The sequence below is a fragment of the Colletotrichum gloeosporioides genome (genome assembly GCF_011800055.1).
Source record: "Colletotrichum gloeosporioides strain Lc1 chromosome Unknown consensus_57, whole genome shotgun sequence".
Lineage (NCBI taxonomy): Eukaryota > Fungi > Ascomycota > Sordariomycetes > Glomerellales > Glomerellaceae > Colletotrichum > Colletotrichum gloeosporioides.
In genome coordinates, this window is record NW_025544702.1 from 301,945 (window position 1) to 326,964 (window position 25,020).

At 55.0% G+C, this 25,020-nt stretch overlaps 5 protein-coding genes across 5 annotated transcripts; 4 read left to right on the forward strand and 1 right to left on the reverse strand.

Moving 5' to 3' along the window:
• Positions 1–363: 363 nt before the first annotated feature.
• Positions 364–2,790, forward strand: GCG54_00009712 (DNA polymerase lambda; the record flags this gene model as incomplete). The annotated part of the gene is made up of 1 exon (XM_045409652.1): positions 364–2,790. The coding sequence occupies one exon, from the start codon at positions 364–366 to the stop codon at positions 2,788–2,790; it is 2,427 nt and encodes an 808-aa protein (XP_045262176.1).
• Positions 2,791–3,503: 713 nt separating this feature from the next.
• GCG54_00009713 (Protein arginine N-methyltransferase 1) lies at positions 3,504–4,940 on the forward strand (the record flags this gene model as incomplete). Its single annotated transcript, XM_045409653.1, has 5 exons — positions 3,504–3,586; positions 3,654–3,764; positions 3,815–3,970; positions 4,051–4,382; positions 4,462–4,940. 5 exons carry the CDS (start codon positions 3,504–3,506, stop codon positions 4,938–4,940), a joined length of 1,161 nt encoding a protein of 386 aa, XP_045262177.1.
• A 1,158-nt stretch (positions 4,941–6,098) lies between these two features.
• GCG54_00009714 (Transcription factor gsfR2) lies at positions 6,099–7,499 on the reverse strand (the record flags this gene model as incomplete). The annotated part of the gene is made up of 1 exon (XM_045409654.1): positions 6,099–7,499. One exon carries the CDS (start codon positions 7,497–7,499, stop codon positions 6,099–6,101), a length of 1,401 nt encoding a protein of 466 aa, XP_045262178.1.
• A 5,899-nt stretch (positions 7,500–13,398) lies between these two features.
• GCG54_00009715 (Aconitate hydratase) lies at positions 13,399–15,907 on the forward strand (the record flags this gene model as incomplete). Its single annotated transcript, XM_045409655.1, has 3 exons — positions 13,399–13,512; positions 13,582–14,224; positions 14,289–15,907. 3 exons carry the CDS (start codon positions 13,399–13,401, stop codon positions 15,905–15,907), a joined length of 2,376 nt encoding a protein of 791 aa, XP_045262179.1.
• Positions 15,908–20,349: 4,442 nt separating this feature from the next.
• Positions 20,350–23,787, forward strand: GCG54_00009716 (uncharacterized protein; the record flags this gene model as incomplete). The annotated part of the gene is made up of 2 exons (XM_045409656.1): positions 20,350–20,816; positions 20,949–23,787. The coding sequence occupies 2 exons, from the start codon at positions 20,350–20,352 to the stop codon at positions 23,785–23,787; spliced, it is 3,306 nt and encodes a 1,101-aa protein (XP_045262180.1).
• Positions 23,788–25,020: the final 1,233 nt, after the last annotated feature.

A 25,020-nucleotide genomic window follows, 5' to 3' on the forward strand; every position in this document is an offset into this window, starting at 1 on the left:
TGTCAGTGCTGAGGCATCCATGGATGGCTTAATTGGATGACTTGCAGCGGCCACAACACTAATGCGGCGCTGTTCCCCACGGTGCAGCACCCCTTTCGGGCCACCCATATTCAGTTCCAATCGCACCGACCTACCTATGGGCCATAACAAAGACATCCATCCATCCATCCATCCCTCCCTTCAATTGACACCTCACCCCAACAGGCAAGCTGCCTTGCCTCGGTGTCGCCTTCGCCCACCTAGAATTTTGCTCCGTCCATCCATCCATCAAGTCCAGGCAGCGAACCAACCTCGACATGACGGCGGCTCAGCAGCGTTCAACAGCAGGGCTATCGCGAACCTCTTGGACATCGTCGACGCACCATGACAAACACAGACACCCCATTGAGAGACAAAGCTCGCTTTTTTCATCATCTGGAGGCCATCGGTTACTTGGCAGATGATGGTGACGACGATTTTGAGGAAGCCGAGGAACAGCACAGACGACGTTTAAAGGCCTTCCAAGCCGCGGCGCAACCTCGTCAACCGTTACGAGAAACATCACCAATTGTCATCGCTCCTCCTTCTCACCCAACTAAAACAAGGACGACTTCAGCTCCGACATCGACCACACCGCCCCTCGCGGAGTTTAGGCGGAAGGACATCATCGAACGCACTCCTCTCGCCGAGATCAAGGGCCCGGGAAGGAAAGATCGAGGTGCATCTCCAGCCGCAGACACCAGTTTTGTTGAGGACACTCCAATTCCGGACTCTTCATCCAGGCAGCCCCTCCAGCCCCTACCCACTCTCACAAGAATTTCCACGACCCCGCTCCCAGCAAAGCGGCATTTGCTTGCTCATGTAGCGGACAACTCGCCGTCCATCATGGCCATGAAAAAGAGAAAGAGGGAGCCGAGTCTCAAGCTTGTGCCGGATGCGCAACAGGTCTTGCGCGGAATGCGCCTCTACTTCATCCCCAACGACGACATCGCACCTGCCAGGAAGATTCGTATCAGAAAATCACAGGAGTACGGCGCCACTTGGGTGAGGAATTTGGAGGACGCGACCCACGTCATTGTAGACAAGAAGCTGGAATGGAAGAACATTGAGAAAATCCTTTCCTCTACAAATGCTTCACCTGCATATACTGTCGTCACCGAAGAATACCCGCTCGACTGTGTTCGGTTCAAGACATTGTTAAACGCTGGTCAGAAACAATACCAAGTGTCTGGATGTCCGGAACACTCATCGAGTTTGGCAGTTGAACATCAGCAACCTCAACTTCCAGTGCTGCCACTACAGGACCGACCGCTTAAGAAGCGCCAAACCAAGCCTGACAAATGGGACTACGCACCCCCTTCGACACCTTCACGAAGTCAGGATTCTTCGGACAGAAGAAGTGAGCAACAGCCAGCGACAGGTTCGCCTCTCGCCCTGAGAGATATCACACCGGCCCAACATTCAGAAGCCGGACAAACCTTGTCTGACCAGGCCCTCGATGGGACTGGTGACCATTCCTCTAGTCCAGCAGGAGGAAGTCCAGCTTTGGCACCCGGCGATGAACTCGAGGGAGTCATTTCCCAATTGCAGAGATATAGGGATCTGCCATTGGAACGTGACGAAGACGATCTGCAAAGTTCGGACCCAGTCGAGCCAGAATCCGAACATGAATGCTCTGAGGATGAGCGCCAGAGAAAGAAACAGTCTGTCACGAAGTCCGGCAGCAGGAAAGACTTGACCTGGGAAGATAGATTTGCCTGCTATAAGGGAGGGACGAAAGGAGGCGACAAGACCAATCCGAACAACCGCACCATCGAGGTCTTGCAACAGATGTGCGACTACTATACGCGGACAAATGATACATGGCGCCCAATTGCATATCGGAAGGCCATCACACAACTCAAACGACAGCCCAATAAAGTTTCCACGGCCGAAGAAGCAATCAGGTTGCCCGGCGTTGGCCAGAGACTCGCGGACAAGATCGAGGAGATCGTCACGACTAATAGGCTCCAGCGCTTGGAGCATGCCGAAAGTGAGCCTATGGATGAGATTCTGCAGACGTTCCTCAAGATATACGGAGTGGGCAGCGTCCAAGCTAGCCACTGGATTTCTCAAGGCTTCAGAACGCTCGGGGACTTGAAGCAAAAGGCCAAGCTGACCGCAAACCAACATGTTGGCATCGACCACTACGATGATCTAAACACTCGCATCCCACGTTCTGAGGTCAAGCTTCTGGGAGCTGTTGTGAGGTCGGAGGCAGCAAAGTTGGACCCGGCGGTGCAAATCATCATCGGTGGCAGCTACCGCAGGGGAGCAGAAAATAGTGGAGATGTCGACTTTTTGATCACAAAAAAGGGCACCAAGTCAACATCCGACCTCATCTCGTTCCTTAACGAACTAGTCCGTGTACTGGAGTCGCAGAGGTTTCTCGTCGCCAGGTTGGCGAGCTCACGAGACGAGGGAGACGGTAGCAAGTGGCACGGTTGCTGTGTTTTGCCGAAAATCAACGGCTTCAATGAGAAAGACTACCGCAAAATATGGAGACGTGTTGATTTCCTCCTTGTTCCTGAAACGGAATTAGGGGCGGCGCTGATATACTTTACTGGCAACGACATTTTCAACAGGAGCATCCGGCTACTGGCTTCCAAGAAGGGGATGCGGTTAAACCAGAGAGGTTTATACAAGGATGTGATGAGGGGCCCTGGTCGGGTCAAAATGACCGAGGGCGAATTGGTTGAGGGCCAGGATGAGAGAAAGATCTTTGAGATCTTGGGAGTTAAGTGGAGAGAGCCACATGAGAGGTGGTGCTAGGTCTTGGAACTTTTCCCCCGCGAGTCGTGGTCTCTGTCTGAGTCGCATAGCATAGCGTGGCGTTGGATGGCAATTGTTGGACTATTCCGTTCATTCTGTGTACTTCATGATTCCTAACTCAGGAGACTTCAAGTTCATTTACATGTTCGCGGCCTAATGACTTGATGTCCGCGTGCCGATGAGGAACCAAATAAGAGATGCTCCTCAACGACAAACGGACATGGGAAACTTTTATCATCCATGGAAAAGGTCTCGCTCACAGCAGGTCCCAATTGGTGGTAAAGTGGCATGGAACGGGCCGACAATAAGGGTCTGCCAGCTGGGAGGGCCGCGCAGTGTGGCCAAAAATGGGAAGTGGGGACTGGCCGATGCAGGGTGCAGGCGGTGACAGGCATGAGCGGCGCAATCAGCTTTAATTTTTTCTTCTCTTCCCCTCCAGTCGTGGCAGTCTCTGCATCTCAGAGGTCCAGTCCCGTCCAGTCCAGTCCATTCTGCCCGATCGTGTAGAAGGTCTCCGTTCAGGCCCAGCCCCGCCAGCCGACCCTTCCTCCTTCACCGCGCGCTTGTCCGTGTTTCCTTTCCTCGTGAAATTTCCTCCTTCATCTCGAGGACCACCAGGCACATCCGCTTCCACTTTCTAACTTGTCGCAGTAAATAGTTGCAGCTGCCTCTTGTTCAACCCTACCCCTCCCGAACCCAGCCGAGTATTCACCATGTCTGGCGACCACATGGAGGTCGACGCCGCCGAGGCGAAGCTCAAGGCCATGGCGCACTCTGAGCAGCATTACTTCAAGAGGTACGTTGTTTTCTCCCCGGGTGATTGGAGGCTTTTTTCTCCAGAGCGAGGACACTGTCGCTAACAGACGCTATGCAGCTACGACCACCACGGTAAGCCTCTTCTTGCAACGTGCGATCGATGAGGGGAAGAAATTGTCTAACGAGAAGGAATGTGGAACAGGCATCCACGAGGAGATGTTGGTATGCAGCCCGCCAAACACGTCGCACAGCTAGCTGCCCCTCCAAGGCTGGCATCTGTGGTGAACCACTCGCTAACCCTGTCTCCTCTGCAGAAAGATGAGGTCCGCACACGCTCCTACATGAACGCCATTGTCCAGAACAAGCACCTGTTCAAGGACAAGGTTGTCCTCGATGTCGGTTGCGGCACTGCCATTCTGTCCATGTACGCCTATTCCGAGACTGTTCCGCGCAGTTTTGTCCTTCCAACGAGCCCCCAGACTGACAGGTTTTCCCTTCGCGCAGGTTCGCCGTTAAGGCCGGTGCCAAGCACGTTATTGGTGTCGACATGTCCACCATCATTTTCAAGGCCCGCGAGATCGTCAAGGTTAACGGCATGTCCGACAAGATCACCTTGATCCAGGGCAAGATGGAGGAGGTCGAGCTCCCCTTCCCCAAGGTTGACATCATCATCTCTGAGTGGATGGGCTACTTCTTGCTCTACGAGTCCATGCTGGACACTGTCCTCTATGCCCGTGACAGGTATCTCAACCCTGGCGGTCTCATCTTCCCCGACAAGGCGACCATCTTTGTTGCTGGTATCGAGGATGGCGACTACAAGGATGAGAAGATTGGATGTAAGTCTCGACCACGACTCTTGGCAGGCAAACATAGTTGCCAGTCAGTCATACCTCAGACACTAACCGCAACCTCCAGTCTGGGACAACGTGTACGGCTTTGACTATACGCCGCTCAAGGCCACTGCTCTCGCCGAGCCGCTCGTCGACACCGTCGACATGAAGGCCGTTGTCACGGACCCCGCCGCCGTTCTCACCCTGGACCTGTACAAGTGCCAGGTTGCCGACCTGGCCTTCGCCACCAACTTCAAGCTGTCTGCCCGCCGCGACGACTTCATCCACGCCCTCGTGGCCTGGTTTGACATCGACTTCAGCGCCGCCCACAAGCCAATCCGCTTCTCCACTGGTCCGCATACGAAGTACACCCACTGGAAGCAGACTGTCTTCTATCTGAAGGACGTTCTTACCATGTCTGCCGGCGAGGAGGTTGAGGCCAGCCTCGAGGTCAAGCCCAATGAGAAGAACCGCCGCGACCTAGACATCAAGATCGCCTACAAGTTCCCGACTGAGGACCCCACCCGTGCCGCTGAGGGCTCTGCCGAATACAAGATGTGCTAAGTGCCATCGTCACGGCCCCGCATCCGCTCGTCTCGGGCAGTTTGTCTTCTGGGGAAGACGATACCCGGGATCGCAGAGTTTCGTCGCAGTAAGAGCATTCGAGTGCTGAGCCGGTCCTCTACGAGCTGTAGTGGGCATATAGATCAACCCGGCCTCTGCTCTCCAGACAATGGAAAGCGACAAGCCTGCATTCTTTGCGCCTGAAACAAATAAAAAAACAGAAGGGAGATGATCCAGCCTGGCTGCGTAACCTGCGCCGGCGAGGAGGCATGGCGCGGCCTTCTTTCCTAAGGATGCCCTTTTGTATGCCTGATTTGGTTCTAATGAGAAGGGAGATACCGCCGCCGACCGGTGAGCGTGAATGGGAGGAAATCATTACATAGACACCATGGCATTTACAATCTTCCACCTCGAGGAATAGATTACGACTAATGAATCAAACATCAACCTCCGCTAAACTCTCTATATTGAGTCTCTTCGCATCTTCACTTCAACCAAATTGTACGGGGTTCTGTTAATCGACAGCGGCCTGGTAGTATCAACCCCGTAGCTTCTTCTGCCGGTGTGTAGCTATCTTCCCAAAACGCACAAGACAAGTGGACCCTAGGTGGCGATGGTCTTGCGGTTGGCGTTTTGGTACTCGTTTCTCGTCAAGGTAATACCCGCAAGTAACATAGCCCCAACGAGCTTCAAATATATCACAATGCTTATTTATGTACAATACAACAACATTGCGTCACAAAATACCATATGCTATTCTAACATGTCTGTACTAATTCGTCTATCTGAAGTTTTTCGGCCGTAATACTGCTGTCATCGCACTCGTAACCATCTATCCGCCATGCTATGCACTCGAGCCCTCTGGATATCAAGTCCTTCTGAATCATCCCCTTTTTTTCTGTTGAAAACCGTTTGCGAAAGGCGTGAAGAAAAAACCGTAAGACATCCGCAACTGTCTACAGACCAATAGAGGAAAACAAGAAAATGCTGATGACAACGCTGATGATGCACGAAACGAGACCGTCCCCGCCGAAACGCCGGTCTGGCTGACGCAATCTCAAGACGGAAAGAAACTAACGAGGAAAAACAAAAAGCCGCCCCCTCCTTCTCGTTTTCTACTTCTGAAAGTCTTCTTTGCCACACGAGAAAACATACACATCACATGCCACTAGGGCCGTGATTCATCCAGTCCTCGATGGTATCTTTATCATGAAACACAACGGCGAGCAGAATCGTAAACTCATCCACATCTCTCGGGTCTGCGAGCGCCAGGAGACCGGAAAAGTCCATCCCGCCAACCCACCAAGGGGTATCGCCTTCACGCGATCTATTCCACCGCTCTGCTGTCGTTGCTGCCCATAACCTCGCCTGGGCCGTGAAGCTCATGTCCGAGAGGCTCAGGGGTTGATGGTGAGCCCCAGCCCCGTGATGCCCGCCGCCGCCGCCGCCCCGGGGCTTCCCGTAACCCCCTCCTTGTTTAGCCGTCGCGTATACCGCGCGGACGAGGTGTGCCATGACGAGCACGCGGCGGATCGTCTCCGCCATCAACCAGCGGCGCCAGACGGCCTTCAGTTCCTCTTTGGCGAGCCTGCCGGGCGTATTGGAGCGAGAATTGCTCGGCGAGAGGCCTTCATGTTGATACGTTGAGGAGGATGACGAAGACTGCTGTGGTGGCGGAATGTGCGACTCCGGGAGGACGACGGAGGGTATTGCTTCCTCAGTCGAAAATACGCCTGCGCCCACGCGTGATTGCAGGGCAGACGTCCACGTTGCGAGGACGGGCTCCACAGAGTCCGCCAGCACGCGCTGACGGATATCGCCATCGAACCAGCGCATGATCTGGTACATGACGAGCGCCTGCAGCGCCGCGACCTGTTGTGGCAGAGTCCATGTCGCCTGCTCTGGGACGTAAAGGAGGGAGGTGGCCTTGGCTTCGAGGACGCCTAGCACGAGGGCGGCGTTTTCGTCGTTCTTGGCCGAGTATGCTGCGCATGCGCAGAAACAGTCTTGCAAAACTGGCGGCAGTCCGTCAGCGCCGTTCGTCGTAGGGAGGTAGAGAGCCGGGTGTATAAAGGGGGCTACGCCATTCTGGCTGACCCAGCGCCGAGGGTAGTTCCTGAACTGCTCGCTGCAGTACGTCACGGTGTCCCGGGAGACGAATTCACTGCTCGGCGGCGGTAGCAGCGATGATGATGGCGTCGGACCCGCGGCCGTGTTGTTATTGTTGTTGTTGTTGCTGTTGTTGTTGTTGTTGTTGTTGTTGTTGTAGAACATGGACCACGAGTTGTCGGTGTCAGGCACGATTGGTACCGGCATGATGTTATGCAGAGAGTCCGGCGTTGCCGCGGAGCCGCTGAGAACATCGGTGAAGAAGTTGAAATCTGCTGCGGCGACAGCGGCCTCAAGGGATGGATAGTTGCAGTCCTCGAGCCCCTTTTGAGTGCATCGGCCACATCGTGGCAGCCGCTGGTCGCAACGACGCTTGGCTTGCTGGCACGCCGTGCAGGCACGGCGTCTGGTCGAGATTAGAGGAGACGAGGAGCTTGAGGGGCCTGACATGGTGTCAAGTGATGGAAGGTGCGGCAGCTCTGGTGCCGTAGAGACGGGGTGGGTGGTCGTCGCCGGTCCGGAGCGGCAGCGGTTGCGGCTCTCCGCTTTTGGCGTGGGTGGAACTCCGCAACGGCCGACGGGCTTCCGCGTCGTTGACGTTTCTTCCCTCTCAGCAGGACTGAACTTTGACGATACTCCCGGGTTATCTCTTGTCTGTTCGGCTCAGGCGGTGCTCCGCGATGCTTGATGGACATGGTGAGGAAGTCCGAGGAGGGGCACAATCAAGCCCGCCGTCGGTGGCGGCCCTCCTTATATGGAGGTGGGATGGGTTTGGGCGTGAGTTGCGGCCCGCGTGGGCTGCTCTTCCTCACGAGCTCGCACACTCACACGAGCCACACAAGAAGACGTTTAATGAATCGAGAAGAAGATGATGGTAGCCCGGACGGAGTAAGCGTCTATTCAGAACGCCAACATCGGGGGCATGGCCGTGCCAGTTAGGTCATCGAACAACGCTCGTGAGTAAGCGTGTGTAAGGAAGGGATTGACGTGGAAGTAAGGATCCTCGTTGCGGCTTGGAAGAGACAAGAGAAGGGGAGGAAAAGAAGAGGCAAACGGAACAAGGCGATAATGAAGCGCGCGGTACCGACGAGGAACAGATGCGCGGTGCGAAAAACTGTTGCCCTGATGTTCGACCCGGTTCCCACCCCAGGATGGGGTGTCGTTCGGGGTGGTGTGTCAGCTAGGCTACGTCTGGAACTGGGAGGCAGGGAAGGCGAGATCTTGCCCGATGGGTCATGCAGCTGAATTTGAGTTATGGTGCATCGTTTCCCGTCGTTGTGGGCGGCATCTAGCTCTCGGCGTTTCTGTCCTTCCTGTCAACGGCATGGTTAGTTACGATATGACTAGACCAAACAAGACACATGAAAGGCAGTGCTCTGGGCCGTGTGGAAGACTGTGTTCCAAAACAGGCAACAAACCAGAGCCCTGTCTGTCTGTGGCTGACAGCTTCACACGAGAGCAACTAAACTTGAGGCCAACAACGTTCTTCTTTTCCTTTTCTTCCTTTCGCCTCGTCGGTAAGTGTTGGCTCCTCTGCATATGCATTGTCTCCAAAGGGACACACTACAACCACCGCTGGTCGCTTTCCTCCGACGCCAGCACCAATGCAGCGTTCCCATGCCGCTGGTACGAACGAGTGGGCGAACGAGAGGGTAGACCGCATACCTAACCCCCGTCTGCAGACACGAGGTCTGGGATGCTTCTTTTCTCACCCCGGCATTCCCCATATGACCCATTGCGTCACATAGGTAATCACCCTTTTATTTTTGCCAAGGCATTTTGTAAGCAACCCAGAATTGTCATGTACGTTCCGCCGACTCAACTCAGCCTTACGAAGCACGCATATGGCCGAGAACCTCTCACGCGCATTTCTGACAGCCGCCTGCCTTGCTGTCTGCTCTACAAACCCTGCGCATTGTCGTGAGTCCCGCATAGCTTGTCGCTTGATGCTCAGGTGTTGTGAGAGTTAGGCCAGTCCTAAGGTCCGCTGCCGTCTTCCGGTGTGTATGAGGCAACCCCATTGGTTAATTCCTCCATTGCTTGACCTCGTCTTTTCCCTGTTTGCAGCCAGCCCCGATGTGCAGATCCGAGTTGTCGGTGAAGGACACGGCGCTATCAACGCCGACAGCAGTGGCCAAGCCCGAATCGCATCATATCGCCCCCGACACGGGAAATTGTGACGTGGGTTGAAGCTATTCCGGCCCGACGAGTCGCGTCTGCGGCTACCAGCCACCGTCGCCCGGGGTCTCCCACTACGCGCGCTGCGAACCTCGTATTCCTATTTTAGACCACCAAAGGGCCCTCTAAACCCCATCAATGGCTGTAGGCAACAAGGAGAAAAACCAGCAAAGCTGCTCAAGCTGTTCAGCAGCAGAGCAGAAGCACCTTGTGCTCCTACTGCAATAATCAACCGAGGCGCCGCCAGCCATGCGATATCATCTGAACCGCCATAAACGTGCCGGCCGCACTCCGGAGGCCGGCAGAGGTCAATTGGACCATTGCGAGCGCAAGGTTGATAAAAATAGCACCGTAAATCGTGCCACTGCGGATCGGAGGCCACTCAGCACTCAAGGAGCGTACGCTCACGATCATATCATTGCCTGCACATTTTGTTAAGAGCCATCGAATTCAGGACCCTGAGTTGCGGCATCGGTTCTATGTTTAGACACAGAACGGCGCTTGAAAGGTGGACCATTCGCATGGCTTCATTCAAGCTCCGCATCGTACCTGTTTAATCACTCTGTCGCTGGTTCAAAAGTGATGAGAGGGACAGAGTGAGGAAGAGAAAAAGAAGAAAAGACGAGCCCTGATGGTGATTGAATTGGAGGCGATTGAGTTCGCCAACTTGGAAGGCTGCCGCTGGCGTGCCACACCTGTCGAGCCATGATCAGCGACTATCAAAATTTTGTTTCGTGAACGCAAACTGAGATGAGCGATGGTAGCTTGCGCTTCCTACTGTCTCGTGCGGTATTCGATGGTTAGCCGCGTGGCATCAGACAGCACAAACTTGCACGTTCTGGTGGTTGCAAGTCAGATGCGCTGATGAATGATTGCCCCAATATGCTTTCCAGGAGCAGAGGGTCGCAGAAGCCTTGCTCAGCGAACGACTCGTCCATTGGCGAATTTGACGATGCCTTGAGTAGTGAATCTACTCATGCTGAATCTGGTCTCCAAGACTACTAGGTCATAGAGCGAGGCCAAATATCGCTCTGCAAGATTTCCGTGGATATGTATCTTGGAGCTCAAAGAGGTGGGCATCTCTTTTGCCGCAGCACTTGCTGAAGCAGTCATGGTGATGTTAACTGTTATATGCACCATGATCTTCCAATGTGGGGAAGCAACCGGCATCATCACCATCGGGCCTGGGAAGGGAGTGTGTTACATAAGGAAAGTCCCAGTAAGAGAGTTGGCAGTTCGCAGGAGGAACTGCGCAGCCAATCGGCGTCGTGGCGATGATAAGCGACAAGCTCGGACGTTGCCTCGGGCGAGACGAGTCTATCTCCTATCATAACTCCTCCTTCCGCCCGAGGGCAGATCCGGAACTACGAGATATAAAGCTTGCGACCGAAGCCTCCCGAGGCTCTTCATCATCCACACTGCCACCGACGGAAGCACGATGCGACAGGGGTCCAAGGTCCCGCAGAGACGAGGCTCGTCTCCAGGAGGAGCACCTGGCACCCCCTCCCCCCGCCCCGGACTTGCAGGCGTGCGAGGGAAAAAAAATAAAAAAATCGAGGTCTCCAGACCACAGAAAATTGGCTGATATTGTAATTGCCCCTGGTGATTGGGCACAAACCACGGAAGCAGGGTCAGGTAGCCCACGTTAGTGCGGACACAGGCACCGCACCAAGCCCTCGACCTCTTTTCGGCGGCGGAGCCGATGGTGGTGCACTAACAGCAGGAACCGCATGCCTCGACCTCCTCGATGCCCGAGACACCTCGCAGCAAATCATTTTTTCGCCTATTGCGGGACTTTCCAATTCCTCGACGAGGTAGGCGATGTGGTGTCTGAAGTCTGGAGACGGCATCACGGGGGTCTTTGATACAGACTTGGTTCGCGCTATCGGGTCTAGTTGGGTAAGTGTCCTCTTTTCAGGTGCCTCTAGTATGTGGCTGCCGTGTGGACGAAGAGCCTTACTTACTAAGGTGACTTAGTAAGAGAGGAGCAAACGGCAGCAGTAAGGTATGTACATATCTTTTGCTCATCTTGCTGCGGGCACCCACAGGAACCGAGCCGGCTGGACGGGAGCTTAATGTACATTGGATAAAGTACCCATTCTCGATTGCCCTACTGCAGATGCCCTACTGCGACCACAGCTTCGGCGACATGACTCTGTCGCCCGCTGCAGAGACCGAACTCCAAAAGTCTGAGACGCGGCTCTTGCGACTGGAACACTCCTGGAGTTGGTCTTCTCGAAGCCGTTGTCCGTTCCGTGTGCTTCTCTGCATTGAATTACAGCTGCCCGAACTCGACGCTGCTTCGTCGCGATTCCGTCCGGCGACGTGTGGGGATGCACTTGTCCGCATCGCCATGTCCCCTGTCGCAGGAAGAAAACGCCGGAGCAGAGGGTGGTGGTCGGCGTCGTCGGGTACTTGATAGCGCGCACAAGACGCTACGCCAGAGGTACTTGCACGGCCCTGAGTCCCAGGTACACACGACTTCACATGATGGAGTCGCAGCCATGTGAAGTCGCAGCAAGCCCGGTGCAGCATGAGCATCAGCATCAGCAGCAACACAGGTCGCAACAGCGGTGGCCCCGGGGTCGTTGGAGGGGAGTGCCCCTCCTTCATGGGGTTTAGTCTCGTTTCTAGGCGGGGCCCACGGAGAGTCCAGTCTGTTCTCTTTTTTTTGTGATCGACCGTGTTCATAAGGTCGGGCATCGGCCGGGCGGTCGGATGCGCAGGTAGGTGCTGTCAAATATGCCAGAGTGTCAATTGAGTTTTGCATACCGCTAGCAACGAGGTAGGATGCAATGCGCGTAGGTTCGACTTCATTCCAGTCAGGCCAAGGTATGTGGTAGGCACCGCAACGAGAAAAAGACGACGATGACGGCATCCAGGGCAGGAAAATGTCCTGGGCACTTCATCAGTGACGTTCGGTTCCCATCATCTTTCTATTGGCTGCCGCATTATTCGCTGAACACGTTTGGCAAAATGTGGGAGGGCACGCTACAATATCTGTGCCGCAGCAGCCAACCTGCCATGTGCATATTTGTACACTAGGCGATTATCTGATTCTTCCTTTGCCGAAGCCAGATACCAAGCCAGCCGCCACCGCGGCACCCTAGACTCGAGTTGCGAGTTGTGGTAAGGTTGCTCTTGGGGGTACGGAGAAACCGGCGGGCTAGAGTCTCGACCTGGACGGAAACAAGGACATGAGAATCCGTATCTCGCTCGACGGCAACCCTCCGGTCCCTCTCCCCCTTGCAAGCTTTCTCCATATCGTAGGTAATAGATGGAGATAGATTGTGTACGAGAATGCGGGACGACGGGCTGGCGGGCAAGCGGGATAATGGCGATGGGTAAAGAAAAAGCCAGAGGGGAGCAAAAAATTACGCAGCAATCCGCAATCGAGTGCAGACTGCAGTAATGGGGAGCAAAGAAGGAGACAAAAGGAAAGGGTACATGGCCGGTACGGTACATCGTGTGACGCCAAAGTACCTCCAGCCCCATGGAAGCAGCTGCGGTCGTGGTCCAGTGTTCCATTGAAGGTAGGCAGGTCCCCACACCCTGCCACAGGCGTCGCCGTCGTGGTGCAGGCACACTCAGGCAGGTTCTACAGAAGCCCCACTTTCCACTCGCGACAGCTTTTTGCTGCTGAGTGAAAATAATCCAATTCGTGTGATTGGTCCGCTGGGCCGCTGTCGCCTTCGTCATAGCCGAGCAAGCCCACCTGGCCGACCCTGCTCCTCTCCACAGTCCACACAGGAGCGCGGCAACCACCCATTGCCAGCCCAATTTGTGCCGAGCACGCACCGTGGGAGAGCGGAGGAGCGTCTCACACGCCGGAGTGAGGGCGGAAAGACCATGGCATGGCACACTCGCACCTTTTCGCAAAGCAAAGGGTGGACGAGCCTTTTACTGCCACCCCCAGCCGGTGCCGAGGGGAACCTTCTTCTACTACTTCCCATCTTCGCCGGAAAACCTCTCCACCTTCTTATTTTCCTCCTCTTAATATTCTTTTTCTTTCTTCATCCTCCCCTCCCATCCTCCCCCCTCCTCCAAAACAAAGTCCCCCTTCCCAAAGGCCAGGGCACTAAGATACCCGTTAGAGCTTCACCACCGCTCCAACACTCTCCACTCCATCACAATTGAACAGTGACAGCTTCTCGCTGCATCGATTCCAGCCATGTTGGCCTCAAGACAGCTCCTGGGCTCTGTTGCCCGGAGCCGCACGGCTGCCAGTGCCAGTCTGGGACTGCGCCGTATGGCTACCGTCTCCGACTCTCCCCTCGACCGCAAGGTAAGCTGAAAATCATCACTTGTTCGATCAGCCACAGAAGAAGCAGTAGCTGACTCGCCGGAAACACAGGTCAGGCAAAACATCCACGAGGAGAGCAACGTCATCAACTACAAGAAGATGTCTGAGAACCTTGCCATTGTGCGCAAGCGTCTCAACAAGCCCCTCACCTACGCCGAGAAGATTCTCTACTCCCATCTTGACAAGCCCGCCGAGCAGGAAATCGAGCGTGGTGTCTCATACCTGAAGCTTCGCCCCGACCGCGTTGCTTGCCAGGATGCCACTGCCCAGATGGCCATCCTTCAGTTCATGTCTGCTGGCATGCCTTCCGTCGCTAACCCCACCACTGTCCACTGCGATCACTTGATCGAGGCTCAGGTCGGTGGCGAGAAGGATCTTGCCCGTGCTGTCGGTATCAACAAGGAGGTCTACGACTTCCTGTCCTCTGCTTGCGCCAAGTATAACATCGGTTTCTGGAAGCCCGGCTCTGGTATCATCCACCAGATCGTCCTCGAGAACTACGCTTTCCCCGGTGGCCTGCTGATCGGAACTGACTCCCACACTCCCAACGCTGGTGGTCTCGGCATGTGCGCCATCGGTGTCGGTGGTGCCGATGCCGTCGATGTCATGGCCAACCTTCCCTGGGAGCTGAAGGCCCCCAAGGTCATTGGTGTCAAGCTCACTGGGGAGATGTCTGGCTGGACTACTCCTAAGGGTAAGTTGCTCGCATGAAGAATCTACGTGACCACTTTCGTGTCTCGCATACTGACAACCTCTAGACATCATCCTCAAGGTCGCTGGCATCCTGACCGTCAAGGGTGGAACCGGTGCTATTGTCGAGTACCACGGCCCTGGTGTCGACCAGATCTCTGCCACCGGTATGGGTACCATCTGCAACATGGGTGCTGAGATTGGTGCCACTACCTCTCTGTTCCCCTTCAACGACCGCATGTACGACTACCTCGCCGCCACCAAGCGCAAGGATATCGGTGACTTCGCCCGCGTCTACGCCAAGGACCTCCGCGAGGATGAGGGTGCCGAGTACGACCAGCTCATCGAGATCAACCTGTCCGAACTCGAGCCCCACATCAACGGTCCCTTCACCCCCGATCTGGCCACTCCCATCTCCAAGTTCTCCGAGGCTGTCAAGGCCAACAACTGGCCCGAGGAGCTCAAGGTCGGTCTGATTGGTTCTTGCACCAACTCCTCCTACGAGGACATGTCTCGCGCCGCCTCCATTGCCCGTGACGCTCTCGACCACGGCATCAAGTCGAAGGCCATCTTCACCATTACCCCCGGTTCCGAGCAGATTCGTGCTACCATCGCCCGCGATGGTCAGCTCCAGACCTTCGAGGAGTACGGCGGTATTGTTCTCGCCAACGCCTGCGGCCCCTGCATCGGTCAGTGGGATCGTCAGGACGTCAAGAAGGGCACCCCCAACTCCATCATCTCCTCTTACAACCGTAACTTCACCGGCCGCAACGACGGTAACCCCGCCACCCACTCCTTCGTCACCTCCCCCGACTTGGTCGTTGCCATGACCGTTGCCGGCAGCCTCCACTTCAACCCCCTTACCGACAAGCTCAAGGACAAGGACGGCAACGAGTTCATGCTCAAGCCTCCCTCTGGCGATGGTCTCCCCGTCCACGGCTACGACCCCGGCCAGAACACCTACCAAGCCCCTCCCGCCGACCGCAGCAGCGTCAATGTTCAGGTTTCTCCCTCTTCCGACCGTCTTCAGGTTCTGTCTCCCTTCAACGCTTGGGATGGCAAGGACGTCAAGAACATCCCTATCCTGATCAAGGCCAAGGGAAAGACCACCACTGACCACATTTCCATGGCTGGTCCCTGGTTGAAGTACCGTGGCCACTTGGACAACATCTCCAACAACATGCTCATCGGTGCCATCAACGAGGCTAACGGTGAGGCCAACAAGGTCCACAACTACACTACTGGCGAGTGGGATGCTGTCCCCGCTGTCGCCCGTGACTACAAGGCCAAGGGCATCAAGTGGGTTGTCATTGGTGACTGGAACTACGGCGAGGGTTCTTCCCGTGAGCATGCCGCTCTTGAGCCCCGTCACCTGGGTGGTCTTGCCATCATCACCCGTTCCTTCGCTCGTATCCACGAGACCAACCTGAAGAAGCAGGGCATGCTTCCTCTCACCTTCTCCGACCCTGCCGACTACGACAAGATCAAGCCCGACGACAAGGTCGACATCCTTGCCACCGAGCTCGAGGTTGGCAAGCCTCTGACCATGGTTGTTCACCCTGCCGACGGCAGCGCCGACTTTGAGATCAAGCTCTCCCACACCTTCAACGCCCCCCAGATCGAGTGGTTCAAGAACGGTTCCGCTCTCAACACCATGGCCAAGGCCGCTGCCGCTGCCAGGTCATAAACGGGCAGTATGAAGGTGCAATGAATGGGTAGTTATGTGAATTGGGTGGTGTAGGCGTACTTATTTTGCATGCTATGGGGTGTCGGTCGGTATAACTAAAGTCAATGGCCGCGTTATGCCCTTTTGTTTTATGGTTGGGCAATCATACCTCTGGGACTTGTTTATTTTTTATGTAGGCCAATGATTTCTTAGTCTGTACAAATTTCAAAATGTTCAAACCAGAAACCGCGTCCGTAGTAGCTGTGAAATCTTGGAAGTACGTTTGTTAGGAGGGACGTACCATTTACCGACCCAGCTCCCTCGGTGAGCAAAGGTATTACTTCCACAGCCGGCGAGTGAAACGCAGACGTCCGTCATCTCAGCAGAGGCGCTGCAAGAAAGCTCTTCTTAGAAGCCTTTCGAGTCAGGGGGGGTGCCTTTCGCCAAGACGATTCACCATACTCGATGTAGCTCACCTAGATACACTGACGGGAGTGGGCAACGGATGATGGATTAGGAGTGTCATGTCATAGGCCCCGCATGAGGAAAGAAGTTGCTGTGGGATGCCCGACACAAATTCATCTGCATGGCATTTCTCGCGCTCGACGAGACACGCTGGGAGAATTGTGGTCACGATTGTTAAAGAAATCTTAGAAAACGCACGAGGAGAGCCGAAAGTAGAAGCAGCCCCACAGTTTGTCGGCGCCACGTCCGGTGTCACCCGACGCGCCGGAAAGGGGACCGGAGAGAGGGTAGTGGAAAATATGGTCCGGGTGCGATGGCTTCGGACAGCCGAATACGGTCGGGAGCCGCCGCATGAAAGCGGAACATTGACGGATTTTTGTATGGAACCCATCAATTCCCGATGAGCCGCTCGGGTTACTGCGGAGTGCCGTCTGCCCGCAGTTTATTCGGGTCAATACGTATATAGGGTTAAATGACACGGGCGCCTAGAAGGCAGAGTGGCGTCCCAAAATAATCGCTAGCATGATAGGAGCCATTGTTCATTTGCGGAGGTCAATCATCGACCGACATTGTGGGAGATGAAATTGCGGCGTTGAAGAACCACCCACCCACCCCGCCTTGCCCGCCCAAGCCACGCCAGATGACGAGAGCAGGGATTCAGCATCGCCTCGCTGATCATTGCCTGCCAATAGCCACCCCGGATGAAGATGTCCGATGATCCTCAACCAAAAGCAGCCGTTCTTGTCTAATGTCCACCCATCGCGGAGATGGTAATTACAATCCCTTGCTGTTCAGAGCAAGACCGTCCGAATTGGAACCAGATGCACTTTGTATGCATCGTATGTAGCACCACCCAACTGAGATGCAGCCGCGTTACCGCCGACTACGAATACGCGTTCTTTTCGGATATTTTGTCGCCTGGCACCGCACGCGTGAGAGGCTTGAGCGGTTCATTCACGCACGGAGAATAGTATGTGTTCTTTATTGTTGAGTGACGTCGGCTCCGTGGGCTTTTCTTTTTCAGAATGATCACTTGTACAATACAGAGATTGCCGTCGCAATTGATGGGGACATCGGTAACGATTGGGTCTGGGTCTGGCCCAGACGCACCAGCAATTACGATGCGCCCCCGGTTGATCCAAAAAGCAAGTGATCTTCCGAGCTCACGAGTCGACATTGCTCCGGTCAGGGGTGAGCGCATATCAGGGTGTCTGTCCCTGACGCTATTCCACTTTCGGACGTGATTGTTCCTGGCCGAGGGCCAATGAAGAGATTGCGAGCACAGCCGCTTCAGGGGAATTCACGATGCATCCACAGGCTGTGGGGGGTGATCGAGTGGAATTCGCGAGATCTTGGGGTCGATGGGACAGCCAATTGTCGTTCATTTTGACGCCAGGCTCAGAGTTGCATTGCTTTTGCCGTCGACGCTAAACAATGGAAACAACTTTAGTCGCCTGGCTGGAGGGAGATCGGCGAAGAGTGCTGCGTGACGGTCAACAGTCGAGCGGCTGCTCAGTCAGTCGCGGGCGCAGGCGTCTCGCCCAGAGGGTTGGTTTCGGCAGAATGTTTGAACGCTATGTGATGTTGGAGCTGAGGCCCCTATTCCATATTAGGCATGCTCATGAGAGAGGCTTGGGGTTTTAAGTCCTTTGGGCAACATATGCGTTGACGTTGCAACGTGACTGTTTGGCCAGAGTCTGGGGACAAATTCTATAAGTGTCCGGAAAAGCAAACTTCGTAGCATAGTGTTGTATGGTATGCGTTCGACCGAATCGAAATCGGCGTCTGTGCATCGAGAACCGAGAGCTAGTCGCTGGGTTCGGTTGAGTTGAGCTGAGCTGAAATGGAGTTCACGCAAGGGGTGGCCGACGTTGGCTTTCGATGGGGAGGAGAATTCGATGCCCAGACGACTGAGCATGAAATTGGTGGGTAGCATGATGTTGTCTGTGTGTGTTCCCTGTTGGTGGTGGAGGTTACGGGGAATGCCAGGAAGGGATTGAACCTTCGAGGCAGGGAACTGCCGCGTGAGGCTGCGTGGGCTGTATTCGTACTGCATAGCAGAGAGAGAGTGAGGGAGAGTTGACGAGGCGGAAACAAGGAGGCTTGCAGCTGTCATGGCGTCTGATGGTGTCAATGTTTCGACGACACGCACGAAACATTGGCAGAAAAAAAGCCAAGGCCAACTAAGGTAGTTTTTTGTTTGTTCGGTGCGGCTTCGGCGAGGTGAGGTGGCAACGAGTTCGGGCTCGCTGCCGGTGTTTTAGCTGGGAAAGGCTAAGTTTCCTGGTCAATATCGCAGTCGCTATTTTGGCTTTCTTGTCTCTGTGTCGGGTCACGGAACGAAACGCGAGACGACAGACACGGCGGCGGGATGGCATGTGGCTTTTGGCAGATGACAGCTTTCCCCAGAGGCGGGCGTCGGTCGTGGTCGTCAGCAGTGGTGGTGGAGCATGAAGCCATCAGCAGAGATGGAAGGAAGCATAACGTTGGTGAGATGGCTTCATCATATCTTGGTCAGAGACCAAAGTCATGCATGCAGGCATGCCTGCAGAATGAAAGCCACAGCTTCTAGGAGACTGAACAGTAGACGCTGTAAAATGGAGGTACGATGCATGGAAGCTCCGATGGTATAGGTAGGGGAGCTGAGGTATTCCGAGGTTGCTGCCGTGACGTTGTGGACGGACACATGGAGGTCAGGCAGGGACGGACCTCGCAGGTGTCATCTGTGCCTGAGGGAGGATGGGGAGTCCAAATCAAAGTTGGACAGACGGCGGCAATGCAAAGCAAAGCAAGAGGCTATCTATCAGCAGGACCTAAGGAACTGGCGGGAAACACGGCAGGGCGACATGGAGGCGCGCGCTCTGGACTGCAGACGGGATAATGCATGGTGGGCGAACCTTCGCAGTTCTTGCTGAAGCCTGAGGTGAACAGAGATGGAAGGTGGAAGTGGAAGTCCTACTAAGTCATAGTAAGGTCGTCGGCTGATTGGATGGGCGCAGCCCCACACGCTAAAATTGCACCAGCTCGAATTCGTCGAAAAACGGTTGTCTCACCCCTGCCGCCAGCAGGGAACCTAGCAAGCCTTCTGCAAGGTACCGCCGGGCTTCTTGCTGCACCAAGCTCCCGTCTTCCATCTCGTTTGGATGGCGGCCAGGCCATGTCTCTGGGCCTGGGGGACGGGAGGGAAAAAAAAGAGTTCTCTGCTGCAAACCATGGAGAACACATGCGTTCGTTGTTGACATTGACAATGCCTTTGCACATCCAGTAGCATTCTTTCCGTCGGCTACTATCCGGCGGCTGCCTCCCGCCGGATCTTTTCCTTCATCCCCCCTACTGCGTACAGATGCTCTCAGATCACCCTCTCATCAATCGACGTTGGCGACAAATCACACCTCCGAGCTGTTTCGGCCCCGGCATCCGTCGTATCATGGATGTCAGGTACTCGCACAAAAACGCACCTGCGTGCAGCCTGTGTGCGAATACAGGCGCATCGCCCATTGCTACGGTACCGCCCACGCCGTACACTACAGACATGTACTGCAGTACGCATCAGTCAGGAAATGGTTCCAGGCACCGTTCCATCCAATTGCTGGGACACCCACACCAAGGCGCCAAAACGGGAAATGGCGCCAAAAAAGAGCCAGGCACTGGGGGGCGGCACCGTGGGCACCTGGGCGCTAAGTACGACGACCTCTCCACTCCTCCATCTCCAAGGGTCCTTGCGCGCGAACATGGCCCCTTTTCGACCAGTCGCCGTTTCCAATCCCACCCTATGCCCTCTTTGATCCTCTGCCTCTCAATTGCCCCCCCAATACAAGTCCCATTTCCTCTTATTGTGCCGCCCTTTTCCAATGGAGCGTGGACTTGGACATGATCATCTCTCGTCGGCTCTGGTTCAGGTTCAGGTTCAGCCCATGGTTCCAATCTCTCTCCTTCTCCCTGCGAGATAACAACCATTCATAGACAAAGCCACATCCGCTCAGATGTCGACAAAAGCCATGGCTCAACGCGATCCCCATCCCCGTCCCGCCCGTCTCGACCTTTCACTCGAACGCCAAAACCTTGCCGTGGGACTCCCTTCCAATTCTGATACTCTCAACGCTTCATCTGATGTACCACGGGGCCGACCACCCTACCGCGATTCCCACCACGCTGCAACCTCCCCTTCGCCCTCACCCGGCCGCACCAGATCGCAGACCCTTCCCGTCGCTGTCATAACGCCCACCTTCAATACCGCCAAGGCCTTCAAGCGCAAGCCTCTTTCTTCTACCGCCTCCCAGATTGCTGCTAGCTACGGCTCCGGTTCCAGTAGCCCAGCTATCCTGTCACCCGGTGACTTGCCCATGCCCGAGACACGTTTCTCGCGGTCTTATTCCGTTGACAGCCCTACTCTGTACGAGTATCCCTCAGAGGACGTACGGCCTCTGTTTGCGCCTCCCGCCGCTCATCAGAAGCTTGACAGGCCGTGAGTCTTTTCTTCCTCTTCTTCTCTTTGCCGACCTTCGTCCAACATCGCTCTGTCATTGCCGGGTCATTGCCTGCCTGAAGACAACCTCCCTCAGCTCTGGCTAACTAGACACTGTCTTTCCGCAAACAGTCCCCCACCTGCCGACACCACAGACGACGCGGCTCACTTTGCCTCGCGAAACATCCCAAGCACCAACCTTGCAGCTCCTCAAACAAAACCTTCAGACGGCCTGTCAGAAGCTGCCTACCTGACCGCCGACGTCACCCCAACCTTCTCCCCGAGGTTACCGAAAGCGATACCTCACCCCATCATCGAAGAGGAGGAGGAGGACACGGACGAAGATTCCGAGTCAACCTACAGTCACAACACTAATGAGAACTCTATCATGTCCTTACCCGCTACCAAACCTACTCCTCCTCATCTGAATCTTTCGCTGAATCGACAAGATTCATCACAGACAGTCACAACAGTGCTCGACGCGCCTCTATCTATAACTCCATCAACCTCAGCAACTCCGACCCCGTCGATTAACAAACCGTTGCCCAAGTCACCCGGCTCTTCCAAGCTTGCCAACTTCTTTGGCTGGGGAGGATCGCCATCGCCGTCGACAACTGAGTTCTCATCTCTTTCATCACCCTTCGCATCACCCCGTCGTGCCACTCTGACAGATGACACTCCTCTCACAACTGGAGTCCCCTCACTTCTGCCAGAACCCTCAAAGAGGAATGCTACACCCACAAACGCCCTTGGTTATTGCGAATCACACTTGCAAACACCACCTTATTCCTCCCTAGCACCATCGATTCAAATCGAAGAGATGGAGGACGAGCTGAAGGCCATCAGCGCCGAGCTGGCCTCGTCCATCCGGCGCGAGATGGATCTCGAAGATTTGGTTGACCGACTGCAATCCGAGATTAACAACCCTCAGGCTCCCGGCAAGCGAACCAGTGACTACTTTTCCGACTCAGGTTACAGCTCCGCCAAGTTTAGTGAATATGACCAAAATAAGGAGGAGATTGAAAAGGTCCAAAGACGCGCGGAACAAGAAAAGGCGTCTATGCGCTTGGAGTTGACCAACAAGTTGCAGGAGGAACGCACGCGCAGGAACGAGCTTGATCAGCAGATAAAGGAGCTTGCCGAAAAGGCATCTCAGGTCGACGTTGCTCAAATAAATAGCGAGGATACCAACAACCGCCTCAAGGAGCTGGAGAACACTTGCGAAGACCTACGACGCCGACTAGGCGAAGAGATTCAGGTCAAGTCTAACTTTGAAGACCTGCTCTCTGTGCTCAAGGTCGAGCTCCAAAGTGCCACCAACGAGCGCGACAACCTTCGAGACGAGATCGTGCCACAGCTAAAGGCCCAGCTGGAAGGCCTCGAGGCAGAGGCGTCCGAGTACGCCAATTTAACTTACGAATCGTCGAAGATGCAGCAGGAGTTGGAAGCTCTGAAGCATGAAAATAAGACACTGAAGGCCATCGGCGCGCCGGCCCAGGAAGAAACACGGTCTAGGAGCTCCACCATTCGCTCCGCCCCTCGACTGTCCAGATCTAGCTCCGTCACAGCAGCATCCCCCTTCACGCTCCAAAAAGCCCCCAAGGGTCTCACCCGGTCGAATACTGTTAAGTCTGGAGTCACCGAGTCCCGTGAGCAGCTGTCTGAGCGTCTAAAAGACGTAGAGGCCCAGAGGGACGCTCTCCACAACGCCTTGAAGAGCTTGCTGGAGAGACAAGAGTTCCAGAACCGAGAGAACGAGAAAAAGATCAAGACGTTGGAGGTCGAGCGCGATCGTCTCATGTCCACCTCGCCGCGAAAGGCGGGCTTCGAGAAGGACATCTCCAACCTGCGCGTAGAGGTCAACGTGTTGCGCCGGCGCGCTGAGGAAGCGGCCGAGCAAAAGTGGCAAGTCGAGAAGGGTCTTGCCGGCCTTAAGATGGATCTCGATCGCGCCGAAGAGGAAGTTGCTGTGCTGCGTGGCTTGCTCAAGGAGAAGGACATTCTCATTCCGCCTTCAATGGCTCGGTCCAGCGTCGACCACTCCGCCCTCTCTGCGCCTGTTACGTCAGAGTCACTTGAGGCAGCCTTCAAAGACCTACAGCTTGCGTACAAAGAGTCCGTTGACAAGATCAGGGAACTAGAAGCCAACGGCCCCTTAATCAGCCAAGATGAGTCCACTCAGCTTGCCATTCAGAGGCTTGAGCAGTCCCTTTCTTCGGCAGTTTTCGAACGCGACGCTGCAAAGGATGAAGCCTCCGCATACAAGGATCAATTGGAAAGCCTCGCCAGCAGCGAAGTGGCGCATCTCGAGAGCGAACGTGCACTTGCGGATGAGCTTCGCGTCTCCGCTCAACGGGTGGAAGAGCTCGCTACCCAAGTCCAGAAGCAATTGTCCTTGAACTCAGAGCTCCGTCAGCGTCTGGCAGAAGCAGTGGCTCGTGGAGATGCGGACCGCAAGGCTAACGCGGACCGCATCACACGTCTCCAAAGCCGCCTCAAGAACCTTGAAGAGCAACTGCAAGCCGCTCAGACTGCGTCTGAAGAACGTGTCACTCGACATGAGGAACAGCTGAGAGAGTTGAAGGATGCGCAGAACGCTCAGCTTCGTCGTATGAGCCCTTCGCCTGCCGGCAACGGCCTACGAACTTCTCGCAAGTCCGGCCTGAGCCCTCTGCCCTCCCCTCTCTTCCCCCGGTCGCCACGCTCCATGCCTAAGCAATCCGTCGAAGACGAGACCCAGATTGAAAGACTGCGTATCAAGGTTGTGGAGCTGGAGACAGCGTTGACGAATGCCGATTCGGAGATGCAGGATGTCATAGCTCGGATGAGTACGGCGCAAATCGAGGTATTGACCTTACAAGAAGAGCGTGAGGCCGCGAGGCGCGAGACCAGACGCATTCAGCAAGAATTGGAGAAGGAGAAGTTGAAGTCCTTCGAAGATCGCTTCAAGTCTCTCAGCGGCAACGCTTGAAGACTTTAAACGATGGAATGCGCATGCTCGAATAGGGGTTTGTGCCACGGCATAACACAGCCTCGTATACCCGTCACCAGCATGCGGCGCACCCCGTTTCAGACTGAGCACCTGGGCCAGGTCAGCCCCTCAACTGTGGACGCCTTCGCCAACAGTCACCACATACAATTGTCATTTTTTTGAAGTACAGACCACCGCATTGGTGGCGACACCGGTCTATTAAAGCCAGCAAACCATGCATTGGGAAAGCGAAGGGCGCATGCGATTCATTTCTTAATACTCGGATATACGTCTCTGCACATGAGAACATCATCCACTTCCGGGAAGGGGCGACACAGCGTACTGGTGAGCCATTATTTGGCTCTTCCCTGTGCCTCGACCACCACCTACCCTTGACGGCCGAACAACTATAGTACATGATTTTTTTTTACCCATCTGCCAGACTGCAGATTCCTTATACCTCATATACTTACTGGGCGGACAAGCACCAAAGTGTTAGCGTAATGTATTATCTAGTTTTTGTTTCTTCCCTGTTGGCTGTTTGGCAGTCGGGTCTCTTTGTATGGGCTCCTGGCTTGCTTCCGTGGGTAAGATTGTATAAAGCACAAAAAGTATTGAGGGTGTATTCAAGAGAAGGACGGTTAGAGGAACAGAAGGACGAGGGACAAGCGTCAAGAAGAGTTGGGGTGAACAGAGGACCTGTATGATACAGAAGAATTGACGACTTGAACCACGACGCCAATACCAACTTGCCTACATGCAAAGTATGTGAACTCTCCATGCCCGCTTCGCACGAGAAGACTCGTTCAAATCCATTCCCTGAGATTGCGGCGCATGTGCTAGCCCATGGTTGCAGGAAAGGAGAAGAGACGAATGCTAGAAAATTTCTGGAAGCCTTACCAATGGTGGATATGGTTGTCCTCAGCTCCGAGATCGTCTTGATCTGATTCAGGGGTTGGAAACACACCCACCCACACCTACACACAAACCACACTCTTCTTTCGGACGGACCGCAGAGAAGCTCTTGTTAGACCCGGCTTGGAACGATGTGAGCGACAGGGGAGTCCCCGACACGACTGCAGATCATGCTTTCAACCAACTGTCGAGGGATGCCACGCTTACTGCAGCTCCGGCAACATGGAGGAGAGAGTGTGAACGGTGAGAAATGCAGAGAGCAAGGTCAGATGATGGGCACGGCGGCGATGTTAGGACGTCAACAATGGCTACAGACGA